Below are 24875 nucleotides of genomic sequence, written 5' to 3'. Positions count from 1 at the left end.
ACGGAATACTAGACTGGGAGAACCGGGATCCGCATGGAGGACCAGAAACATGGAGAGCTAAGCTGCTGGACGTGGCAACAAGACACTTTCTAAGTCAGCACATCAAGGAACCAACAAGAATGAGAGGAGAAGGTGAACCAGCCATGCTCGATCTGATATTTACCCTAAATGAGTGGGATATAAGGGAAGTTATGATGGAAGCACCCTTGGGAATGAGTGACCACAGAATATTAAACTTTGAGTACCTGGCAGAGCTAGGAATTATCTCCTCCAAAAAAGAACTAGGAAACAAAAGGCTGGCTTACCGAAAGGGGAAATATGAGATCAGACGTTTCCTAAGGGAAATACCTTGGGACACAGACCTCAGAGCTAAGTCTGTACAAAATATGATGGACTATGTCACCCAAAGTTAGGTGTTACAACTTGTTTGAAAGTTGCAGCAACGTTGTAGTTTTTGTTGCATATTTGGCAGGTGACTGATATTTTGTCATTTGTTTTTGTGCGTTTTCTTTCAGTGATTATATTCCCCTTGTTGTGTTCTTTGTTTATATTAATTTTCAGAGAAATCTAGTGTGTTATTAAGCACTTCACCACAGAGAGTGGTTAAGATGTTTTTGTAGTTAAAGTTTTAGTTACATCACAAGTAATTCCTAACTGATGCATTACATTGTCAGTCTATGGTACAAATCCAGTGTATCATCAAGTGTTTCAGTACTCAGATATTATATTCAGAGTTCAGCATATCTCAATGCAAGGAGTAGGGGTGAAAGTCAGTTATTTTTGGTAATTCTACACCATACTTTTCAAGACAATACCTGTTTTATATTTAACAACGTGGATACATAGTATATTCGATATTTGAGTTTTAAAGAAAGGTGCCTGATACGTCCATATCCCAGGCTTATTCTGTCCACTATACCACCCAATTGCTGAGTTTTTGCTCTGATAGTTCTATATATAGATGCCTTCTCGTTTAATTCATTAAATGTTTGAAGCTACAGTTTTCAGGTCTTAGTGAATCTCTTAGGTCAGTAAGATTTTCATCAGACATTCGTTTAAGTATTCTTTTTGTCACTGCTAATAAAACACCCATATTAATTTGTACTACTGTGGCTGTTTTTGCAAGCACGTCAACTGTATCATGGTTTGAGATTCAAACATTTGATGGAATCAATGGAATTTAATTTTAAATCTGTTTTCTTTGGCAGCTAAAACATCCATTTGATTATCACTTACTATTTTCTGGGTGTTACTACTATATGCATTCTGTGAGTCACAGTATATAATTCCACTGCCTCTGTCTTATAAAAAAATAAACGGCATGGTATATGGCAGCATGTTCGGTTTGAGTCGTATTAACCCAGTCATTGGCATGCTTCATTGTTAATGTACGAGAGAAGATTGTTTAAATATATTACCTGTGCATGACATGCGCGTGACAAAGTGTTATTAAAAGGGTACTATTTACTCCTGTCAATATTCTTTGCTACTGCCAGTGTCGTGAGCAGTTTGAGAGTTATCACAAATGTTCTTGTTAAATCATTCTGTGTCTTGCAAGTGTTTGAGACTGAAGCCACTAAAGCCTATGTACTTTTTGAGATCTCAACATGCTGGATTGTGCAACTGTGAAGTTTTGCTGGTTAATACTCTCTTACAATATAACGATCTCTCAAGTGTAATAGTGTTAAGTTTTATGAATTAACTTAAATTTTTGTCTTACATTCAGTCTTCAATTAACCACTTTCCCATGTACCCCTCACTCTCTCAAAATAGCAATTTTTCTCTTAAAGGTCTTTTTGGCACAGATATTAAATAACGGTGCTTCATAGCCCAGCATCAAACAAATATTTTGGTGTGAAATCCCGGAGTGTTCAACACCATATAACAACTCTCGTTTGGGTAAGACTATAAATCAAGTGATGTGAGATCACCATTTTCTCGAGGAAAGGGTTATTACTTTGTGTCATGCTCGCAAGCACTGAAACATCGGAGTCTTAGTGTTTGCTCACATTACGATTATCATTTGCATTGAGGGCTTTTATTGACAACACCCCTGACACCCATTTTCAGTATTACTGCAGTTGCAATGCTTAATTCTGTTACAACACAGCCACATTCTACTTCTTATTCATTAATAGGTACACTCTCCCTTTATTTCTCTCATATATATTTCCAATATTTCTCATAATATTTAATCCATTTCCTTTTAATTATCATTCCCTTTAATCTTTGTCAAATAAACCAAGAACATCTAACATTCCTTTTTTTTCAATATTTCGCCAATTTAGACTTACTTACTAAATACAAACCCAGTTATCTTAATATTATTATCCTGTTTATCAAGTACTGCATTTTTTCCTAAGATCAAGAATATATTTTTCTCCCTGATTGAAGTGTATAGGAATATATTTTTTTAATGCTCGGGGCACAAAATCTGTTGAAGGTACACCGTTTTTATGCTGGTAATTGTACAATAGAGTGATGTTCTTCCTCCAGCTATTATTTTTAACAAGCTGCGGGACGGAACTTGTTAAAAAATAATGGGTATAGTTTCACTGACACTTTTTGTCTGTATTCTTCCAACCAGAGTGGAAACCTTCAGGTCCTGCATTAATGTGGGTACAACATTGGCCTTCGTGTGGCATTGTATAATTACTTTTACAGCAACTTACCTCTGCTTCAGTGTTGTTATTTTTTAAAGTTGGCTTCGGTGGAGAGTCAGCAGTGAAAATGAGGTTCAGAATTACTCCAACCAGCCGCTGTGTGGATTTTTCTCTAGCGCCCAATGAAAGTCCAGATGCCAAGCATTTCCGGATGTGAGGAAGGTCGAGAGTCAGCCTATTTTCTGGGCTAAAACGCAGCCCTGAAGTCTGCAATGACTCAGGACAATATAAAAATATCGAAAAATATTTGGCCATAATCAATTTTGCATGTTCTTTAAATTGTATCACTGGTAAAAAAATTTAATCTTCTCAGTAACTTATTCAATTTTATCGGATTAGAATAAGTATATGAAAATTCTACCAAGTTAAATACAATGCCAGGTGTACGACAACAAGGACCGACTTACTATAATGTCTCGCGTATAGAAATGATTTACAAGAAGGTCGGAGACTTCGTCCAGGTGTTCCAGGCTCAGCACCATATATTCTACCTCGGTGGAGCTCATCCTGACTCACGAGTCCTCACAGACCTGAATGTAAGATTTCCTGTACCTTATAAAACTATAACTTGGATCTTTTTATACAAATTATACTGAGCAATATCGTTATTCCAAATATATTTACTCAAGCTATGTTAACGGTAAGAGTTGTGATACTATCATATATACCATGTTGGCATAAATTAATATAATAGTCATGATCCATGTCATAAGATATTACTTTTCGGTGAATAGCTTAGGACGTAGGAGTTGGTTAATGTGAATCTTCTTAGAAGTCACATGAGTAATTTCAAAGCAATCATCATGGTATTACAGACACTAAAGGCTTAATCAATGTCATTACTGTAAGCATCTTATACATATCTTATGATGCGGCGCCTTTATCATGGCCCAAAGTTATGTTGTGGTGGTGTAGAGGTTAAGGTGTCTAAGACGTTCTGTTTGGTGTCTGCAGAGTTCTTTGTGAGTAGGTTGGCTGTTTTCTTGTTTTTGTAGCAGATTGTTAATTGTATCAATACAATTACAATACGGATACAATTAACAATCTACTACAAAAACAAGAAAACGGCTAACCTATTCATAAAGAACTCTCCAGACACACAACAGAACGCCTTGAAGGAAACAAACGTCGTCTATGCCTTCATATGCCCACATGGGGATTGTCAGCCCCAAAGGTCACATTATATAGGCAAGACAACAACGTTTCTTTCCAGGCGATTAACAATGAACAAACAACAGGGCTCCATCAAGTAGTACATAATCTCCACACACAACCAGACCATCACCAGAAACATCTTAACAAGCAACACAGATATTATCAACAGATATAACGATATGAGGAGGCTCGGCATCAGTGAGGCCTTACACATCACGAGGTCAAAACCAGCAATCAACAGCCAATTACACATAATTGCATTCTATCCACTTCAAGACCCCGAACCAGCCCAGAAGCAAGAGGATAGATTGTATACATAAGGTTATATGTCCATTGTATATATCCAATTTATATCCATTGTTTCGTGTTTTGTCTTTTGTTCCCAGTCACCTCACTCCAAACATTTGAATGCCATCATCTCACCCAAAAATAAATATAAGCACGTTCTGAGAATGTATAAAATGTCTTTGAAAATGTGAGAAGTGTTCTTACGAAAAGCTTCTAGGCATCAGACCATAAATAAAAAAGTGAAAATGAACTTTGGAGAATTAATTTTGCAGCTACTTCCGACAGTGAAGAAAAACAAAAGAAATATTGTGAAGATTCATGTTAGAATCATTAATCTTACCTTTTCGGTCATATTATATATACATATAATATATATATATATATATATATATATATATATATATATATATATATATATATATATATATATATATATAGTTGTATATATATATATATATATATATATATATATAAATATATATATATATATATATATATATATATATATATATATATATATATATATATATATATATATACAACTAACACAACACCTATACCCCCTATTAGACTATTTTACAGGAACTTCTTTTCCACAGCCCATAAAACGGAGGAAAGGGTCCTGAAAGATATTGTCAGTAGAAACGTCATCCCTACAGACAAAAATCAGCAGATACAACTGACGATTCACTATAAAACCAGAAAAACGGCCAGCCTACTCATGAGAAACTCTCCAGACACAAAGCAGAACGCTTTAAAAGAGACCAACGTCGTCTATGCCTTCAAATGCCCTCTTGGGGACTATAAGCCTCAAAAAAACCAGTATATAGGCAAGACAACAACATCTCTTTCCAGGCGTTTAACGATGCATAAGCAACAGGGCTCCATTAAGGAACATATAATCTCTTCCCACAAACAAACCATCACCAGAGAAATCTTAGCAAACAACACAGAAATCATCGATAGATTCAGCGATAGCAGGCGGCTTGACGTCTGCGAGGCACTACACATCACAGGTGGAAACTGAGTGCCCAAATGAGCCACAGAGATATTAGAAAGAACTTTTTTAGTGTCAGAGTGGTTGACAAATGGAATGCATTAGGAAGTGATGTGGTGGAGGCTGACTCCATACACAGTTTCAAGTGTAGATATGATAGAGCCCAATAGGCTCAGGAACCTGTACACCTGTTGATTGACAGTCGAGAGGCGGGACCAAAGAGCCAGAGCTCAACCCCCGCAAGCACAACTAGGTGAGTACATCAAGAAGTCAACACCAGCAATCAACAGCCAATTAATGCACAACTATATTCTACCCACTTCAAGACTCCGCTCCAATATAGAAGCATCACGAAATATGGACCAATAGGCTTTCTACAATTACTTCCATTCAATACCCATTGTTTCGTGTTCTGTCTTGTGTTTTAATTTAATACACATTCAATACCCATTGTTTCGTGTTCTGTCTTGTGTTGGAATTTAATACCCATTGAATACCCATTGTTGAAAGTTCGTTTTTCACCTCATCCACCTCACCCAAATGGAGATATAAACCTCGAAGATGTGTAAGCTCTATTCAGTTTCAGTTGTGTGTTTGTAAACTAAAGTCTTTGAAAATGTGATAAGTTTTACGAAACGCGCTCAAGTGTCGCGTCAGACTAGAAATAAAAATGAATTTTGGAGAATTGATTTTTGAATTACCACCAACAGTGAAAAGAAATGTACGAAAGAATGAGAAAATTCGTGTTAGAATTATTAATCTTACTTTTTCGGTCATATTTAATAATATATGTCTACAGGAAAGACTGCTACCAAAATATACTACTATTAAAACGCACGACCCAGCAGCAAGGAATCAAGCCTTCACGATAAGATATCGCCAGGATCTGATTCGTGATCAGATATACAAGGCAGAGAATGAAATCAAAGACAACAAAACGCAACTATTTCATGCTACGAACGAGTGGAGAAATAGCAACATCGACGAAAGTATCCGTACCCGCATTGAACAACACCTCTACATCCTCACAGACCGACATCGCCTCAGCACTGAAACAAGGATTATCAAGAAACTTACAACATTATATGGAGGACCTATGGCAATTCCACGACCAAGAGATGGCTTCCTTACCTTGTAGGAATTAACCTCACTGAGGACCAAGTCACTCTCCTAAATCTGGGCATAAACTGTCACGTTATGTCCAGACCGAGTGAGATGGCCCGGAAAGTAGAGTTGGAAATTCTGTTGGACGACATATTCGACTTCGAGACACAAACGAAGATCACTACCAAAGATACCTTACAAGCAGAACTTATTGCAGAAGGAGGAAAGAATCGAGGCAATTACAGAAGCACCATACTGTCCCCCGAGCTCAAAGCGGCAGCTAAAAGCCTTCGTGAGAACAAGGAGATAGTTGTCAGGAGAGGTGACAAGTCGCCAATATATGTCATTCTTAAAAAAGACGAATATCTGGCGAAAATGAACCTCATACTCTCTGACCAAACTAAGTTCCAAAGGGTAACGAAGGACATTACAGCCGAATTGAAAGCAAAGGTCAACAAACTGATCGAAACTGTGAACGCCAAGAAATCCGGACTCCACCTGCCAAAGATCATTGGGGAATATAAACCTGGATATGCGTATGGAAATGTCAAGACAAACAAGCCTGGAAACCCACTTCGGCCAATCATTAGCCAGATACCCACACCCACGAACAGACTGGCGAAGCGACTCAACGGCCTGCTGACTCCTTATGTTCCTTGCGCCTTCAGCCTGAAGTCTCCAAAGGAATTTGTTGACTTACTGCGGGGCACACGGGCCACAGGGATAAGAGCCTCGTTGGACGTAGAATCGCTGTTTACCAACGTACCTGTGGACGAGACAATCGGGATGATAGCCGACAGAGTGTATCGTGATCCAGCCTGTACTCTTGACATACCCGAAAATATTCTAAGGAAACTACTCCAAGCTTGTACTAAAGTGGCACCCTTCTTGAGCCCGGATGGGCACATGTATAAGCAAGTAGATGGGGTCGCCATGGGTTCTCCCCTAGGTGTCCTGTTTGCAAACTTCTACATGGGTACCATCAAGCAAAAAGTCTTAGTCGACATGAACTTGAAACCGGCCATATACTGCAGGTATGTTGACGACATTTTTACACAGGTACCTGATGTCAGACATCTGCAGGAGCTGAAGGAGGCATTTGAGCAGAGTTCCGTGCTGCGTTTCACTTACGAGATGGAAAAGGATGGGAAGCTGCCCTTTCTAGATGTAACAGTCATGGAAAAGAGCGGAGGTTTCCACACTGCAGTCTACACTAAGGAAACGAACATAGGAATGTGCCTAAATGCCAACAGCGACTGCCCAGACAGGTACAAGAGGAGTATTGTTAACGCATATGTCGACCGTGCTCTCACGGTCAACGCAACTGGTATCTACAGGGACGCCTTAATCCGCTTGACCATCACGACCAGACATAAGGATGATGGTCAAGCGGATTAAGGCGTCCCTGTAGATACCAGTTGCGTTGCTCCTGGGAGTATGGGTTCGAGTCACTTCTGGGGTGTGAGTTTTCAGTCGCATATAGTCCTGGGGACCATTCAGGCTTGTTTGCATTTGTGTTCCTCATGTGTGCCCCAAAGAATGAGGTGATTTGATAAAATGCTATGCCCAAGATTACCATCCGAGTGCCAGCGGCGAAGTGGTTCAAATAGCTTCGGCTATCACTTCCTTATGTCTGGTCGTGATGGTCAAGCGGATTACGGCGTCCCTGTAGATACCAGTTGCGTTGCTCCTGGGAGTATGGGTTCGAGTCACTTCTGGGGTGTGAGTTTTCAGTCGCATATAGTCCTGGGGACCATTCAGGCTTGTTTGCATTTGTGTTCCTCACGTGTGCCCCAAAGAATGAGGTGATTTGATAAAATGCTATGCCCGAGATTACCATCCGAGTGCCGGTGGGGAAGTGATTCAAATAGCTTCAGCTATCACTTCCTTATGTCCGGTCGTGATGGTCAAGCGGATTAAGGCGTCCCTGTAGATACCAGTTGCGTTGCTCCTGGGAGTATGGGTTCGAGTCACTTCTGGGGTGTGAGTTTTCAGTCATATATATATGTATATATATATATATATATATATATATATATATATATATATATATATATATATATATATATATATATATATATATATGTCGTACCTAGTAGCCAGAACGCACTTCTCGGCCATCTATGCAAGACTCGATTTGCCTAATAGGGCGAGTGATTTTTTTTCAATTAATTGTTTCCAATTAATTTATTGGAATTATTATTATTATATTATATTTGGAATAAATTTATTGACGTAGTTGTGTTAGTTTAGGTTAGGTTAAGATTAGGTTAGGTTAGGTTAGGTTGGGTTGGTTAGGTTCGGTCATATATCTGTTAGTTTTAACTCAATTTTAAAACAATAAACTTATACATAATGACTTGCCTTACCCTTCAGAGTTCTTCATCGACTTATTTCCATCCTGAGCTGTGGCTTAGAGCACCACCACTCTCAACACCACCACCACTCCCAACACCACCACCACTCCCAACACCACCACCACCCCCAACACCACCACCCCCCTCCCCCGCCCCAACACCACAAGCACTCATAACACCACCACCACCCCAACACCACAACACACTCCCAACACCACAACCACTCCTAACACCACCATCACCACCCCCTAAACCACAACCACTCCCAACACTACCACTACCCCCCAACACCACCACCACCACTCCCTACACCACAACCACTCCCAACACAAACACCACCCCCCAAAACCACAACCACTCCTAACACCACAACCATTCCCAAAACCTCAACCACTCCCAACACCACAACCACACCCACCACCACAACTACTCCCAACACCACAACCACTCTAAACGCCACAACCACTCACAACACTACCACCAGCCCCAACACCACAACCACTCCCAACACCACAGCCACTCCCAACACCACAACCACTCCCAGCACCACTACCACCACTCTCAACACCACCACCATTCACAACACCACCACCACTCCCAACACCAACACCACTCCCAACACCACAATCACTCCCAACACCAAAACCACTCCCAACACCACAACCACTCCCAACACCAACACCACCCCCAACACCATAACCACTCCCAACACCAATACCACTCCCAACAACACCACCACCCCAACACCATAACCACTCCCAACACCACAACCACTCCCAACACCACCACCACTCTTAACACCACAGCCACTCCCTACACCACAACCACTCCCATCTCCACCACCACTCCCAACACCACAACCACTCCTAACACCACCACCACTCCCAAAACTACAACCAATCCCAACACCACCACCACCCCCAACACCACAACCACTCTCAACACCACCACCACTGCCAACACCACCACCCCACCCCAACACCCCCAACCACTCCCAACACCACCACTACCCCAACACAACAACCACTCCCAACACCACAACCACTCCTAACACCACCACAACTCCCCAAACCACAACCACTCCCAAGACCAACACCACCCCTCAACACCACCACCACCACTCCCAACACCACAACCACTCCCAACACAACCACCACCCCCCACCACCACAACCACTCCCAACACCACTACCTTTCCCCAACACTACAACCACTCCTAACACCACAACCATTCCCAAAACCTCAAGAACTCCTAACACCACCATCACTCCCAACACCACCACCACCCCCCAACACCAACTCCACTCCCAACACCACAACCACTCCCAACACCACAACCACTCCCAACACCACAACCACTCCCAACACAACCACCACCCCCCAACACCAACTCCACTCCCAACACCACCACCACTCGCAACACCAACACCATTCCCAACACCACCACCACCCCTAACACCAAAACCATTCCCACCACAACAACCACTCCCAACACAACAACCACTTCCAATACCACAATCACTCCCAACACCACAACCACTCCCAACACCACAACCACTCCCAACACCACAACGACTCCAAACACCATAACCACTGCAAAATACCACCACCAATTCCAACAACACAATCACTCCCAACACCACCACCACTCCCAACCCCAAGACCACTCCCAACACAACCACCACCCCCATCACCATAACCACTCTCAACACCTCAACCACTCCCAACACCACCACCAATCCCAACACCACCACCACTCACAACACCACAACCACTCCCAACACCACCACCATTTCCAAAAACACAATCACTCCCATCACCACAACCACCCTCAACACAACAACCACTCCCAACACCATTACCACTCCACACACCACCACCACTCCCAACAACACATCCACTCCCAACACCACCACCACCCCCAACACAACAACCACTCTCATTACCACCACCACTCCCAATACCACCACACCCCCTAACACTACCACCCCCCACCAACACTATCACGACCCCCAACACCACAACCACTCCCAACACCACAACCACTCCCAACACCACAACCACTCCCAAAACCACCACCACCACTCCCAACAACACCACTACACCCAAGACCAGAACCACTCCCAACACCACCACCACTCCCAACACCACAACCACCCCCAACACCACAACCACTCCCAACACCACAACCACTCCCAACACCAACAACACTCTCAACACCAAAACCTACCCCGACACCACAACCACTCCTAACACCACCACTAGCCCAACACCACAACCACTCCCAACTCCATAACTACTCCCAACACCACAACCACTCCCAACACCACCATTACTCCCAAAACCACCACGACTCCAAACACCACCACCACTCCCAACACCACCATCACCCCAACACCACCACCACGCCCAACACCACAACCACTCCCAATACCACAACCACTCCCAACACCACCACCACTCCCAACACCACCACCACTCTCAACACCACAACCACCCCCCAACAATACCACCACCCCCAACACCACTCCGAACACCATAACTACTCCTAACACGACAACTACTCCCAACACCAAAACCACCCTCAACACCACAACCACTCACAACACCACAACCACTCCCAAGACCACCACCATTCCCAACACCAACACCACTCCCAACACCATCACCACCCCCAACACCATAACTACTCCCAAAACCACAACCACTCTCAACACCACAACCACTCCAAACACCACAACCACTCCCAACACCACAACCACTCCCAACACCACAATCACTCAAAACACCACAGCCACTCCCAACAACACAACCACCCCCAACACCACAACCACTCCCAACACCACAACCACTCCCAATACCACAACCACTCCCAACACCACCACCACTCCCAACACCACCACCACTCTCAACACCACAACAACCCCCCCAACACCACCACCAACCCCCAACACCACCCCCAATGCTACAACCTCTCCCAACACCACAACCACTCCCAACACCACCACCACTCCCAACACCACCACCACTGCCAACACCACAACCATTCCCAATACCACAATCCCTCCCTACACCACAACTACTGCCAACACCACAACCACTCCCAACTACACCACCACTCCAAACACGACCACTGCTCCCAACACCACAACCACTCCCAACTACACCACCACTCCAAACACGACCACTGCTCCCAACACCACAACCACTCCCAATACTACAATTACTCCCAATACCACCACTACCCCCCAACACCACCACCACCACTCCCAACACCACAACCACTCCCAACACCACAATCACTCTCAACACCACAACCACTCCCAACACCACAACATCTCTCAATACCACCACCACTGCCAACACCACCCCCCCCCAACACCACAACCACTCCCAACACCACCACCAACCCCAACACAACAACCACTCCCAACACCACAACCACTCCTAACACCACCACAACTCCCAAAACCTCAACCACTCCCAACACCACCACTACCTCTCAACACCACCACCACCACTCGCAACACCACAACCACTCCCAACACCACCACCACCCCCCCAACACTACAACCACTCCTAACACTACAACTATTCCCAAAACCTCAACCACTCCCAACACCACCACCTCCCCCAACACCACAACTACTCCTAACACCAAAACCACCCCCAACACCACCACCACTCCCAACACCACCACCACCCCCAAAACCATAACAACTCCCAACACCACAAGCACTCCCAACACCACAACCACTCCCAACACCACAACCACTCCCAACACCACAACCACTCCCAACACCACCACCGCCCCCAACACAACAACCACTCTAACACCACCACCCCCAACACCACCACCACTCCCAACACCACCACCACCCCCAAAACCATAACAACTCCCAACACCACAAGCACTCCCAACACCACAACCACTCCCAACACCACAACCACTCCCAACACCACAACCACTCCCAACACCACCACCGCCCCCAACACAACAACCACTCTAAACACCACAACCACTCCTAATACCACCACCACTCCCAAATCCACAACCACTCCCAACACCATCACCCCCACCCCATCACCACAACCACTCCCAATTCCACCACCACCCCCCAACACCACAACCACTCCCAAGACCACAACCACTCCCAACACCACCACCACCCTTCAACACCACAACCGCTCCCAACACCACCAACATTCCCAACACCACAACCACTCCCAACACCACCACTAAACCCCAACACCACCACCACCACTCTCAACACCACAACTACTCCCAACACCACAACTACTCCCAACACAACCACGGCCCTTCAACACCACAAACACTCCCAACACCACCACCACCCCCCAACATTACAACCACTCCTAACACCACAACCATTCCCAAAACCTCAATTACTCCCATCACCACCCCCACTCCCTACACCAACACCCCTCCCAACACCACCTCCACCCGAACACAATTTCCACTCCCAACAATAACAACCCCTTCCAACCACGACCACTCCCAACACCACCGCCACTCCCAACACCAACACCACTCCCAACACAAACACCACTCCCAATACCACCACCACTCCCAACACCACAACCACTTCCAACACCACAACCACTCCCAACACCCCAACCAATACACACACCAAAACCACTCCCATCACCACCACCACTCCCAACACCAACACCACTCCCAACACCTCCACCAACCCCAACACCATAACCACTCCCAACACCACTACCACTTCCAATACCACAACCACTCACAACACCACCACCACTCCCAACACCAACACCACTCCCAACATCACCACCAGCCCCCCAACACCATAACCACTCGCAACATCACCATCACTCCAAACACCACCACCACTTTAAGCTCCACAACCACTCCCAACACCAAAAGCACTCCCAACACCACCACCACTTCCAACAACACAATCACTCCCAACACCACAACCACCCCCAAGACCACAACCACTCCCAACACCATAACCACTCCAAACACCTCCACCACTCCCAACACCACAACCACTCCCAACACCACCACTACCCTCAACCCCACAACCACTCTCGTCCCCACCACCACTCCCAACACCACCACCACCCCCAACACCACAACCACTTCCAACACCACAACCACTCCCAACACCAAAACCACTCCCAACACCACCACCACTTACAACAACACAATCACTCCCAACACCACCACCACTCCCAACATCACCAACACCCCCAACACCACAACCACTCCCAACACCACAACCACTCCCAACACCACAACCACTCCCAACACCACCACAACTCCCAACACCACCCCCTGCCCCCAACATCACCACCACCCCCATCACCACAACCACTCCCAACACCACCATGATACCCAACACCACCACCAGCCCCATCACCATAACCACTCCAAACACCACAACCACTCCCAACACCACAACCACCCCCACCACTACAACTACTCCAAACATCACAACCACTTCCAACACCACAACCACTCACAACACCACCATCAGCCCCAACACCACAACCACTCCCAACACAACAACAACCCCCAACACCACAACCACTCCCAGCACCACCACCACTCCCAACACAACAAACACTCCCAACATAACAACCACTCCCAACACCACCACCACTCACAACACTACAACCACTCCCAACACCACAACCACTCCCAACACCACAATCATTCCCAACACAACAACCACCCCCAACACCACAACCATTCCCAACAACACCACCACCCCCAGCACCATAACAACTCCCAACACCACAACCACTCCCAACACCACAACCACTCCAAACACCACCATCACTCCTAACACAACCACCACTCCCAAAACTACAACCACTCCCAACATAGCTACCACCCTTAACACTACAACCACTCTCAACACCACCAATACTGCCAACACCACCACAACCACTCCCAACACCACCACGTACCCCAACACCACTCCCAAAACCACAACCACTCCATACACCACTACTACCCCCCAACACCACCACTACCACTCCTAACACCACAAACACTTACAACACAACCACCACTCCCAACACAACAACCACTCCAAACACCACCACCACTCCCAACACAACAAACACTCCCAACACAACCACCACTCCCAAAACAATAACCACTCCCAACACCACCACCACCCCCAACACCACCACCACTCCTAACACTACCACCTCCCCACAACACCACAACCACTCCTAACACCAAAACCACTCCTAACACGACAAATACTCCCAACACCAAACCCCCCCGCAACATCACAACCACTCCCAACACCACCACCACTCCCAACACCACAACCACTCCTAACACCACAACCACTACCAACACCACAACCACTCCCAACACCACAACCACTCCCAACACCACAACCACTCCCAAAACCACCACCACCCCTGATACAACAACCACTCCCAACACCACAACCACTCCTAACACCACCACCACTCCCGAAACCACAACCACTCCAAACAGCACCACCACCCCCAACACCACAACCACTGCCAACACCATCACCACCACCCCAACACCATTACCACTTCCAACACCACCACCACCCCCCAACACCACAACCACTCCCACGACCACAACCACTCCCAACACCACCACCACCCTTCAACACCACAACCGCTCCCAACACCACCAACACTCCCAACACCACCAACAATCCCAACACCACAACCACTCCCAACACAACCACCACCCCCCAAACCAAAACCACTCCCAACACCACCACCACTCCCAACACTACAACCACCCGAACACCAAAACCACTCCCAACACCACAATCACTCCCAACACCACCACCACCCCCAATACTACAACTACTCCTAACACCACAACTATTCCCAAAACCTCAACCACTCCCAACACCACCACCTCCCCCCAACACCACAACTACCCACAACACCAAAACCACCCCCAACACCACAATTACTCCCAATACCACAACCACTCCCAACACCACCACCACTCCCAACACCACCACCACCCCCAACACCATAACAACTCCCAACACCACAACCACTCCCAACACCATAACAACTCCCAAATCCACAACCGCTCCCAACACCATCACCCCCATCCCATCACCACAACCACTCCCAACTCCACCACCACCCCCCAACACCACAACCACTCCCAAGACTACAACCACTCCCAATACCACCACCTCCCTTCAACACCACAACTACTCCCAACACAACCACGACCCTTCAACACCACAAACACTCCCAACACTACAACCACTCCCAACACCACAACCACTCCCAACACCACAATCACTCCCAACACAACAACCACCCCTAACACCACAACCACTCCCAACAACACCACCACCCCCAACACCATAAATACTCCGAACACTACAACCACTCCCAACACCACAACCACTCCGAACACCACCACGTACCCCAACACCACCACCACTCCCAACACAACAACCACTCCTAACACCACCACCCCCCTCGTCAACACTACAACCACTCCTAACACCACAACCATTCCCAAAACCTCAACCACCCCCAACACCACCACCACTCCTAACACCACCACCTCCCTCCAACACCACAACCACTCCCAACACCAAAACCACTTCTTTCACGACAACTACTCCCAACAGCAAAACCACCCGCAACACCACAACCATTCCCAACACCACAACCACTCCCAACATCACAACCACTCCCAACACCACCACCACCCCCAACACCACATCCACTCCCAACACCACAACCACTCCCAACATCACAACCACTACCAATACCACAACCACTCCCAACACCACAACCTCTTCCAACACCACAACCACTCCCAACACCACCACCACCCCCGACACAACAACCACTCCCAACACCACAACCACTCCTAACACCCCACCACTACTCCCAAAACCACAACCACTCCCAACAACACCACCACCCCCAACACCACAACCACTGCCAACACCATCACTACCACCCCAACACAACAACCACTTCCAACACCACCACCACCCCTCAACACCATAACCACTCCCACGACCACAACCACTCCCAACACCCCCACCACCCTTCAACACCACAACCGCTTCCAATACCACCAAAAATCCCAACACCACAACTACTCACAACACCACCACTACCCTCCAACATCACCCCCATAACTCTCAACTCCACAACCACTCCCAACACAACCACCACCCTCCAACACCACAACCACTCCCAACACCACAACCACTCCCAACTCCACAACCACTCCCAACACCACAACCACTCTCAACACCACCACCACTCACAACACCATCACCACTCCCAACACCACCACCACTCCCAACACTACAACCACCCGAACACCACAACCACTCCCAACACCACAATCACTCCCAACACCAACACCACCCCCAACACCACAACCACTTCCAACACCAACACCACTCCCAACTACACCACCACCCCCAAGACAACAACCACTCTCAACACTAACACCACCCCCCAACACCACAACCACTCCCAACACCACCACCACTCCTAAAACCACTCCCAAACACCACCACTACCACCACCACCACTCCAAACACCACAACCACTCCCAACACAACCACCACCCCCAACACAACAACCACTCCCAACACCACCACCACCCCCAACACTACAACCACTCCCAACACCACAACCACACCAAACAACCCACCACCTCCGACCACCACCACCACCTCCCAACACCACAACAATTCCTAACACCTCAACCATTCCTAACACAACAACCACTCCCAACACCACCACCACCCTCTAACACTACCACCACTCCCAACACCACAACCAACACCACAACCACTCCCAACACCACCACTAATCCAAGTACCACAACCACTCCCAACACCACCACAACTCCCAACACCACCACTACTCCCACAACCACTCCCAACACCACAACCACTCCCAACACCATAACCACTCCTAACACCACAACCACTCCCAACACCACAACCACTCCCAACACCACAACCACTCCCAACACCACCACAACTCCCAACACCACCTCCTGCCCCCAACATCACCACCACCCCCATCACCACCACCACTCCCAACACCACCATGATACCCAACTCCACCACCAGCCACATCACCATAACCACTCCAAACACCACAACCACTCCCAACACCACAACCACCCCCACCACTACAACTACTCCAAACACCACAACCACTCCCAACACAACAAACACTCCCAACATAACCGCCACTCCCAACACCACCACCACTCCCAACACTACAACCACTGCCAACACCACAACCACTCCCAACACCACAATCATTCCCAACACAACAACCACCCCCAACACCACAACCATTCCCAACAACACCACCACCCCCAGCACCATAACAACTCCCAACACCACAACCACTCCCAACACCACAACCACTCCAAACACCACCATCACTCCTAGCACAACCACCACTCCCAAAACTACAACCACTCCCAACATAACCACCACCCTTAACACTACAACCACTCTCAACACCACCAATACTGCCAACACCACCACAACCACTCCCAACACCACCACGTACCCCAACACCACTCCCAAAACCACAACCAGTCCCTAGACCACTACTACCCCCCAACACCACCACTACCACTCCTAACACCACAAACACTCCCAACACAACCACCACTCCCAACACAACAACCACTCCCAACACCACCACCACTCCAAACACAACAAACACTCCCAACACAACCACCACTCCCAAAACAATAACCACTCCCAACACCACCACCACCCCCAACACCACCACCACTCCTAACACCACCACCTCCCCACAACACCACAACCACTCCTAACACCAAAACCACTCCTAACACGACAAATACTCCCAACACCAAAACCCCCGCAACATCACAACCACACACAACACCACAACCACTCCCAAGACCACAACCACTCCCAACACCACCACCACTCCCAATACCTCCACCACCCCCAACACCATAACAACTCCCAACACCACAACCACTCCCAACACCATAACAACTCCCAAATCCACAACCGCTCCCAACACCATCACCCCCATCCCATCACCACAACCACTCCAAACTCCACCACAACCCCCCAACACCACAACCACTCCCAAGACTACAACCACTCCCAATACCACCACCTCCCTTCAACACCACAACTACTCCCAACACAACCACGACCCTTCAACACCACAAACACTCCCAACACTACAACCACTCCCAACACCACAACCACTCCCAACACCACAATCACTCCCAACACAACAACCACCCCTAACACCACAACCACTCCCAACAACACCACCACCCCCAACACCATAAATACTCCGAACACCACAACCACTCCCAACACCACAACCACTCCCAACACCACCACGTACCCCAACACCACCACCACTCCCAACACAACAGCCACTCCTAACACCACCACCCCCCTCGTCAACACTACAACCACTCCTAACACCACAACCATTCCCAAAACCTCAACCACCCCCAACACCACCACCACTTCTAACACCACCACCTCTCTCCAACACCACAACCACTCCCAACACCAAAACCACTTCTTTCACGACAACTACTCCCAACAGCAAAACCACCCGCAACACCACATATTCCCAACACCACAACCACTCCCAACATCACAACCACTCCCAACACCACCACCACCCCCAACACCACATCCACTCCCAACACCACAACCACTCCCATCATCACAACCACTACCAATACCACAACCACTCCCAACACCACAACCTCTTCCAACACCACAACCACTCCCAACACCACCACCACCCCCGACACAACAACCACTCCCAACACCACAACCACTCCTAACACCCCACCACCACTCCCAAAACCACAACCACTCCCAACAACACCACCACCCCCAACACCACAACCACTGCCAACACCATCACTACCACCCCAACACAACAACCACTTCCAACACCACCACCACCCCTCAACACCATAACCACTCCCACGACCACAACCACTCCCAACACCCCCACCACCCTTCAACACCACAACCGCTTCCAATACCACCAAAAATCCCAACACCACAACTACTCACAACACCACCACTACCCTCCAACATCACCCCCATAACTCTCAACTCCACAACCACTCCCAACACAACCACCACCCTCCAACACCACAACCACTCCCAACACCACAACCACTCCCAACTCCACAACCACTCCCAACACCACAACCACTCTCAACACCACCACCACTCACAACACCATCACCACTCCCAACACCACCACCACTCCCAACACTACAACCACCCGAACACCACAACCACTCCCAACACCACAATCACTCCCAACACCAACACCACCCCCAACACCACAACCACTTCCAACACCAACACCACTCCCAACTACACCACCACCCCCAAGACAACAACCACTCTCAACACCAACACCACCCCCCAACAACACAACCACTCCCAACACCACCACCACTCCTAAAACCACTCCCAAACACCACCACTCCAAACACCACAACCACTCCCAACACAACCACCACCCCCAACACAACAACCACTCCCAACACCACCACCACCCCCAACACTACAACCACTCCCAACACCACAACCACACCAAACGACCCACCACCTCCGAACACCACCACCACCTCCCAACACCACAACAATTCCTAACACCTCAACCATTCCTAACACAACAACCTCTCCCAACACCACCACCACCCTCCAACACTACCACCACTCCCAACACCAAAACCAACACTACAACCACTCCCAACACCACCACTAATCCAAGTACCACAACCACTCCCAACACCACCACAACTCCCAACACCACCACTACTCCCACAACCACTCCCAACACCACAACCACTCCCAACACCATAACCACTCCTAACACCACAACCACTCCCAACACCACAACCACTCCCAACACCACAACCACTCCCAACACCACCACAACTCCCAACACCACCTCCTGCCCCCAACATCACCACCACCCCCATCACCACCACCACTCCCAACACCACCATGATACCCAACTCCACCACCAGCCACATCACCATAACCACTCCAAACACCACAACCACTCCCAACACCACAACCACCCCCACCACTACAACTACTCCAAACACCACAACCACTTCCAACACCACAACCACTCACAACACCACCATCAGCCCCAACACCACAACCACTCCCAACACAACAACCACCCCCAACACCACAACCACTCCCAGCACCACCACCACTCCCAACACAACAAACACTCCCAACATAATCGCCACTCCCAACACCACCACCACTCCCAACACTACAACCACTCCCAACACCACAACCACTCCCAACACCACAATCATTCCCAACACAACAACCACCCCCAACACCACAACCATTCCCAACAACACCACCACCCCCAGCACCATAACAACTCCCAACACCACAACCACTCCCAACACCACAACCACTCCAAACACCACCATCACTCCTCGCACAACCACCACTCCCAAAACTACAACCACTCCCAACATAACCACCACCCTTAACACTACAACCACTCTCAACACCACCAATACTGCCAACACCACCACAACCACTCCCAACACCACCACGTACCCCAACACCACTCCCAAAACCACAACCAGTCCCTACACCACTACTACCCCCCAACACCACCACTACCACTCCTAACACCACAAACACTCCCAACACAACCACCACTCCCAACACAACAACCACTCCCAACACCACCACCACTCCAAACACAACAAACACTCCCAACACAACCACCACTCCCAAAACAATAACCACTCCCAACACCACCACCACCCCCAACACCACCACCACTCCTAACACCACCACCTCCCCACAACACCACAACCACTCCTAACACCAAAACCACTCTTAACACGACAAATACTCCCAACACCAAAACCCCCGCAACATCACAACCACACACAACACCACAACCACTCCCAAGACCACAACCACTCCCAACACCACCACCACTCCCAATACCTCCACCACTCCCAACACCACCACCATCCCCAACACCATAACCACTCCCAACACCACTACCACTTCCAACACCACAACCACTCCTAACACCACAACCACTACCAACACCACAACCACTCCCAACACCACAACCACTCCCAACACCACCATCACTCCTAGCACAACCACCACTCCCAAAACTACAACCACTCCCAACATAACCACCACCCTTAACACTACAACCACTCTCAACACCACCAATACTGCCAACACCACCACAACCACTCCCAACACCACCTCGTACCCCAACACCACTCCCAAAACCACAACCAGTCCCTACACCACTACTACCCCCCAACACCACCACTACCACTCCTAACACCACAAACACTCCCAACACAACCACCACTCCCAACACAACAACCACTCCCAACACCACCACCACTCCAAAGACAACAAACACTCCCAACACAACCACCACTCCCAAAACAATAACCACTCCCAACACCACCACCACCCCCAACACCACCACCACTCCTAACACCACCACCTCCCCACAACACCACAACCACTCCTAACACCAAAACCACTCCTAACACGACAAATACTCCCAACACCAAAACCCCCGCAACATCACAACCACACACAACACAACAACCACTCCTAAGACCACAACCACTCCCAACACCACCACCACTCCCAATACCTCCACCACTCCCAACACCACCACCATCCCCAACACCATAACCACTCCCAACACCACCACCACTTCCAACACCACAACCACTCCTAACACCACAACCACTACCAACACCACAACCACTCCCAACACCACAACCACTCCCAACACCACAACCACTCCCAAAACCACCACCACCCCTGATACAACAACCACTCCCAATACCACAACCACTCCTAACACCACCACCACTCCCGAAACCACAACCACTCCAAACAGCACCACCACCCCCAACACCACAACCACTGTCAACACCATCACCACCACCCCAACACCATAACCACTTCCAACACCACCACCACCCCCCAACACCACAACCACTCCCATGACCACAACCACTCCCAACACCACCACCACCCTTCAACACCACAACCGCTCCCAACACCACCAACACTCCCAACACCACCAACAATCCCAACACCACAACCACTCCCAACACAACCACCACCCCCCAAACCAAAACCACTCCCAACACCACCACCACTCCCAACACTACAACCACCCGAACACCAAAACCACTCCCAACACCACAATCACTCCCAACACCACCACCACCCCCAATACTACAACCACTCCTAACACCACAACTATTCCCAAAACCTCAACCACTCCCAACACCACCACCTCCCCCCAACACCACAACTACTCACAACACCAAAACCACCCCCAACACCACAATTACTCCCAATACCACAACCACTCCCAACACCACCACCACTCCCAACACCACCACCACCCCCAACACCATAACAACTCCCAACACCACAACCACTCCCAACACCATAACAACTCCCAAATCCACAACCGCTCCCAACACCATCACCCCCATCCCATCACCACAACCACTCCCAACTCCACCACCACCCCCCAACACCACAACCACTCCCAAGACTACAACCACTCCCAATACCACCACCTCCCATCAACACCACAACTACTCCCAACACAACCACGACCCTTCAACACCACAAACACTCCCAACACTAAAACACCTCCCAACACCACAACCACTCCCAACACCACAATCACTCCCAACACAACAACCACCCCTAACACCACGACCACTCCCAACAACACCACCACCCCCAACACCATAAATACTCCGAACACCACAACCACTCCCAACACCACAACCACTCCCAACACCACCACGTACCCTAACACCACCACCACTCCCAACACAACAACCACTCCTAACACCACCACCCCCCTCGTCAACACTACAACCACTCCTAACACCACAACCATTCCCAAAACCTCAACCACCCCCAACACCACCACCACTCCTAACACCACCACCTCCCTCCAACACCACAACCACTCCCAACACCAAAACCACTTCTTTCACGACAACTACTCCCAACAGCAAAACCACCCGCAACACCACAACCATTCACAACACCACAACCACTCCCAACATCACAACCACTCCCAACACCACCACCACCACCCCCAACACCACATCCACTCCCAACACCACATCCACTCCCAACACCACAACCACTCCCAACATCACAACCACTACCAATACCACAACCACTCCCAACACCACAACCTCTTCCAACACCACAACCACTCCCAACACCACCACCACCCCCGACACAACAACCACTCCCAACACCACAACCACTCCTAACACCCCACCACCACTCCCAAAACCACAACCACTCCCAACAACACCACCACCCCCAACACCACAACCACTGCCAACACCATCAATACCACCCCAACACAACAACCGCTTCCAACACCACCACCACCCCCCAACACCATAACCACTCCCACGACCACAACCACTCCCAACACCACCACCACCCTTCAACACCACAACCGCTTCCAATACCACCAAAAATCCCAACACCACAACTACTCACAACACCCCCACTATCCTCCAACATCACCCCCATAACTCTCAACTCCACAACCACTCCCAACACAACCACCACCCTCCAACACCACAACCACTCCCACACCACAACCACTCCCAACTCCACAACCACTCCCAACACCACAACCACTCTCAACACCACCACCACTCACAACACCATCACCACTCCCAACTCCACCACCACTCCCAACACTACAACCACCCGAACACCACAACCACTCCCAACACCACAATCACTCCCAACACCAACACCACCCCCAACACCACAACCACTTCCAACACCAACACCACTCCCAATTACACCACCACCCCCAACACAACAACCACTCTCAACACCACCACCACCCCCCAACACCACAACCACTCCCAACACCACCACCACTCCTAAAACCACTCCCAAACACCACCACTACCACCACCACCACTCCAAACACCACAACCACTCCCAACACAACCACCACCCCCAACACAACAACCACTCCCAACACCACCACCACCCCCATCACTACAACCACTCCCAACACCACAACCACACCAAACAACCCACCACCTCCGAACACCACCACCACCTCCCAACACCACAACCATTCCTAACACCTCAACCATTCCTAACACAACAACCACTCCCAACACCACCACCACCCTCCAATACTA

At 48.8% G+C, this 24875-nt stretch overlaps 1 protein-coding gene across 5 annotated transcripts in view; it reads right to left on the bottom strand.

The window, feature by feature from the left end:
* LOC123760097 (uncharacterized) overlaps positions 1-24875 on the bottom strand; it is a 208150-nt gene that overhangs the window by 87383 nt on the left and 95892 nt on the right. For 3 of the 5 annotated variants that reach the window (XM_069325717.1, XM_069325719.1, XM_069325718.1), the window contains exons 2-3: positions 3071-3193; positions 2673-2879 (exon numbers count right to left, since the gene is read on the bottom strand). In XM_069325717.1, the coding sequence (XP_069181818.1) occupies positions 2673-2879; positions 3071-3169 (306 nt within the window). In that variant the 5' untranslated portion in view covers positions 3170-3193. The remainder of the gene's footprint in view (positions 1-2672; positions 2880-3070; positions 3194-24875) is intronic. The other 2 variants (XM_069325720.1, XM_069325721.1) reach the window with 1 other exon arrangement.

The sequence above is a fragment of the Procambarus clarkii genome, chromosome 16 (assembly GCF_040958095.1).
Source record: "Procambarus clarkii isolate CNS0578487 chromosome 16, FALCON_Pclarkii_2.0, whole genome shotgun sequence".
NCBI lineage: Eukaryota > Metazoa > Arthropoda > Malacostraca > Decapoda > Cambaridae > Procambarus > Procambarus clarkii.
Note: the sequence above shows the minus strand (reverse complement) of the source record. Positions and strands in the feature narration are given on the sequence as shown.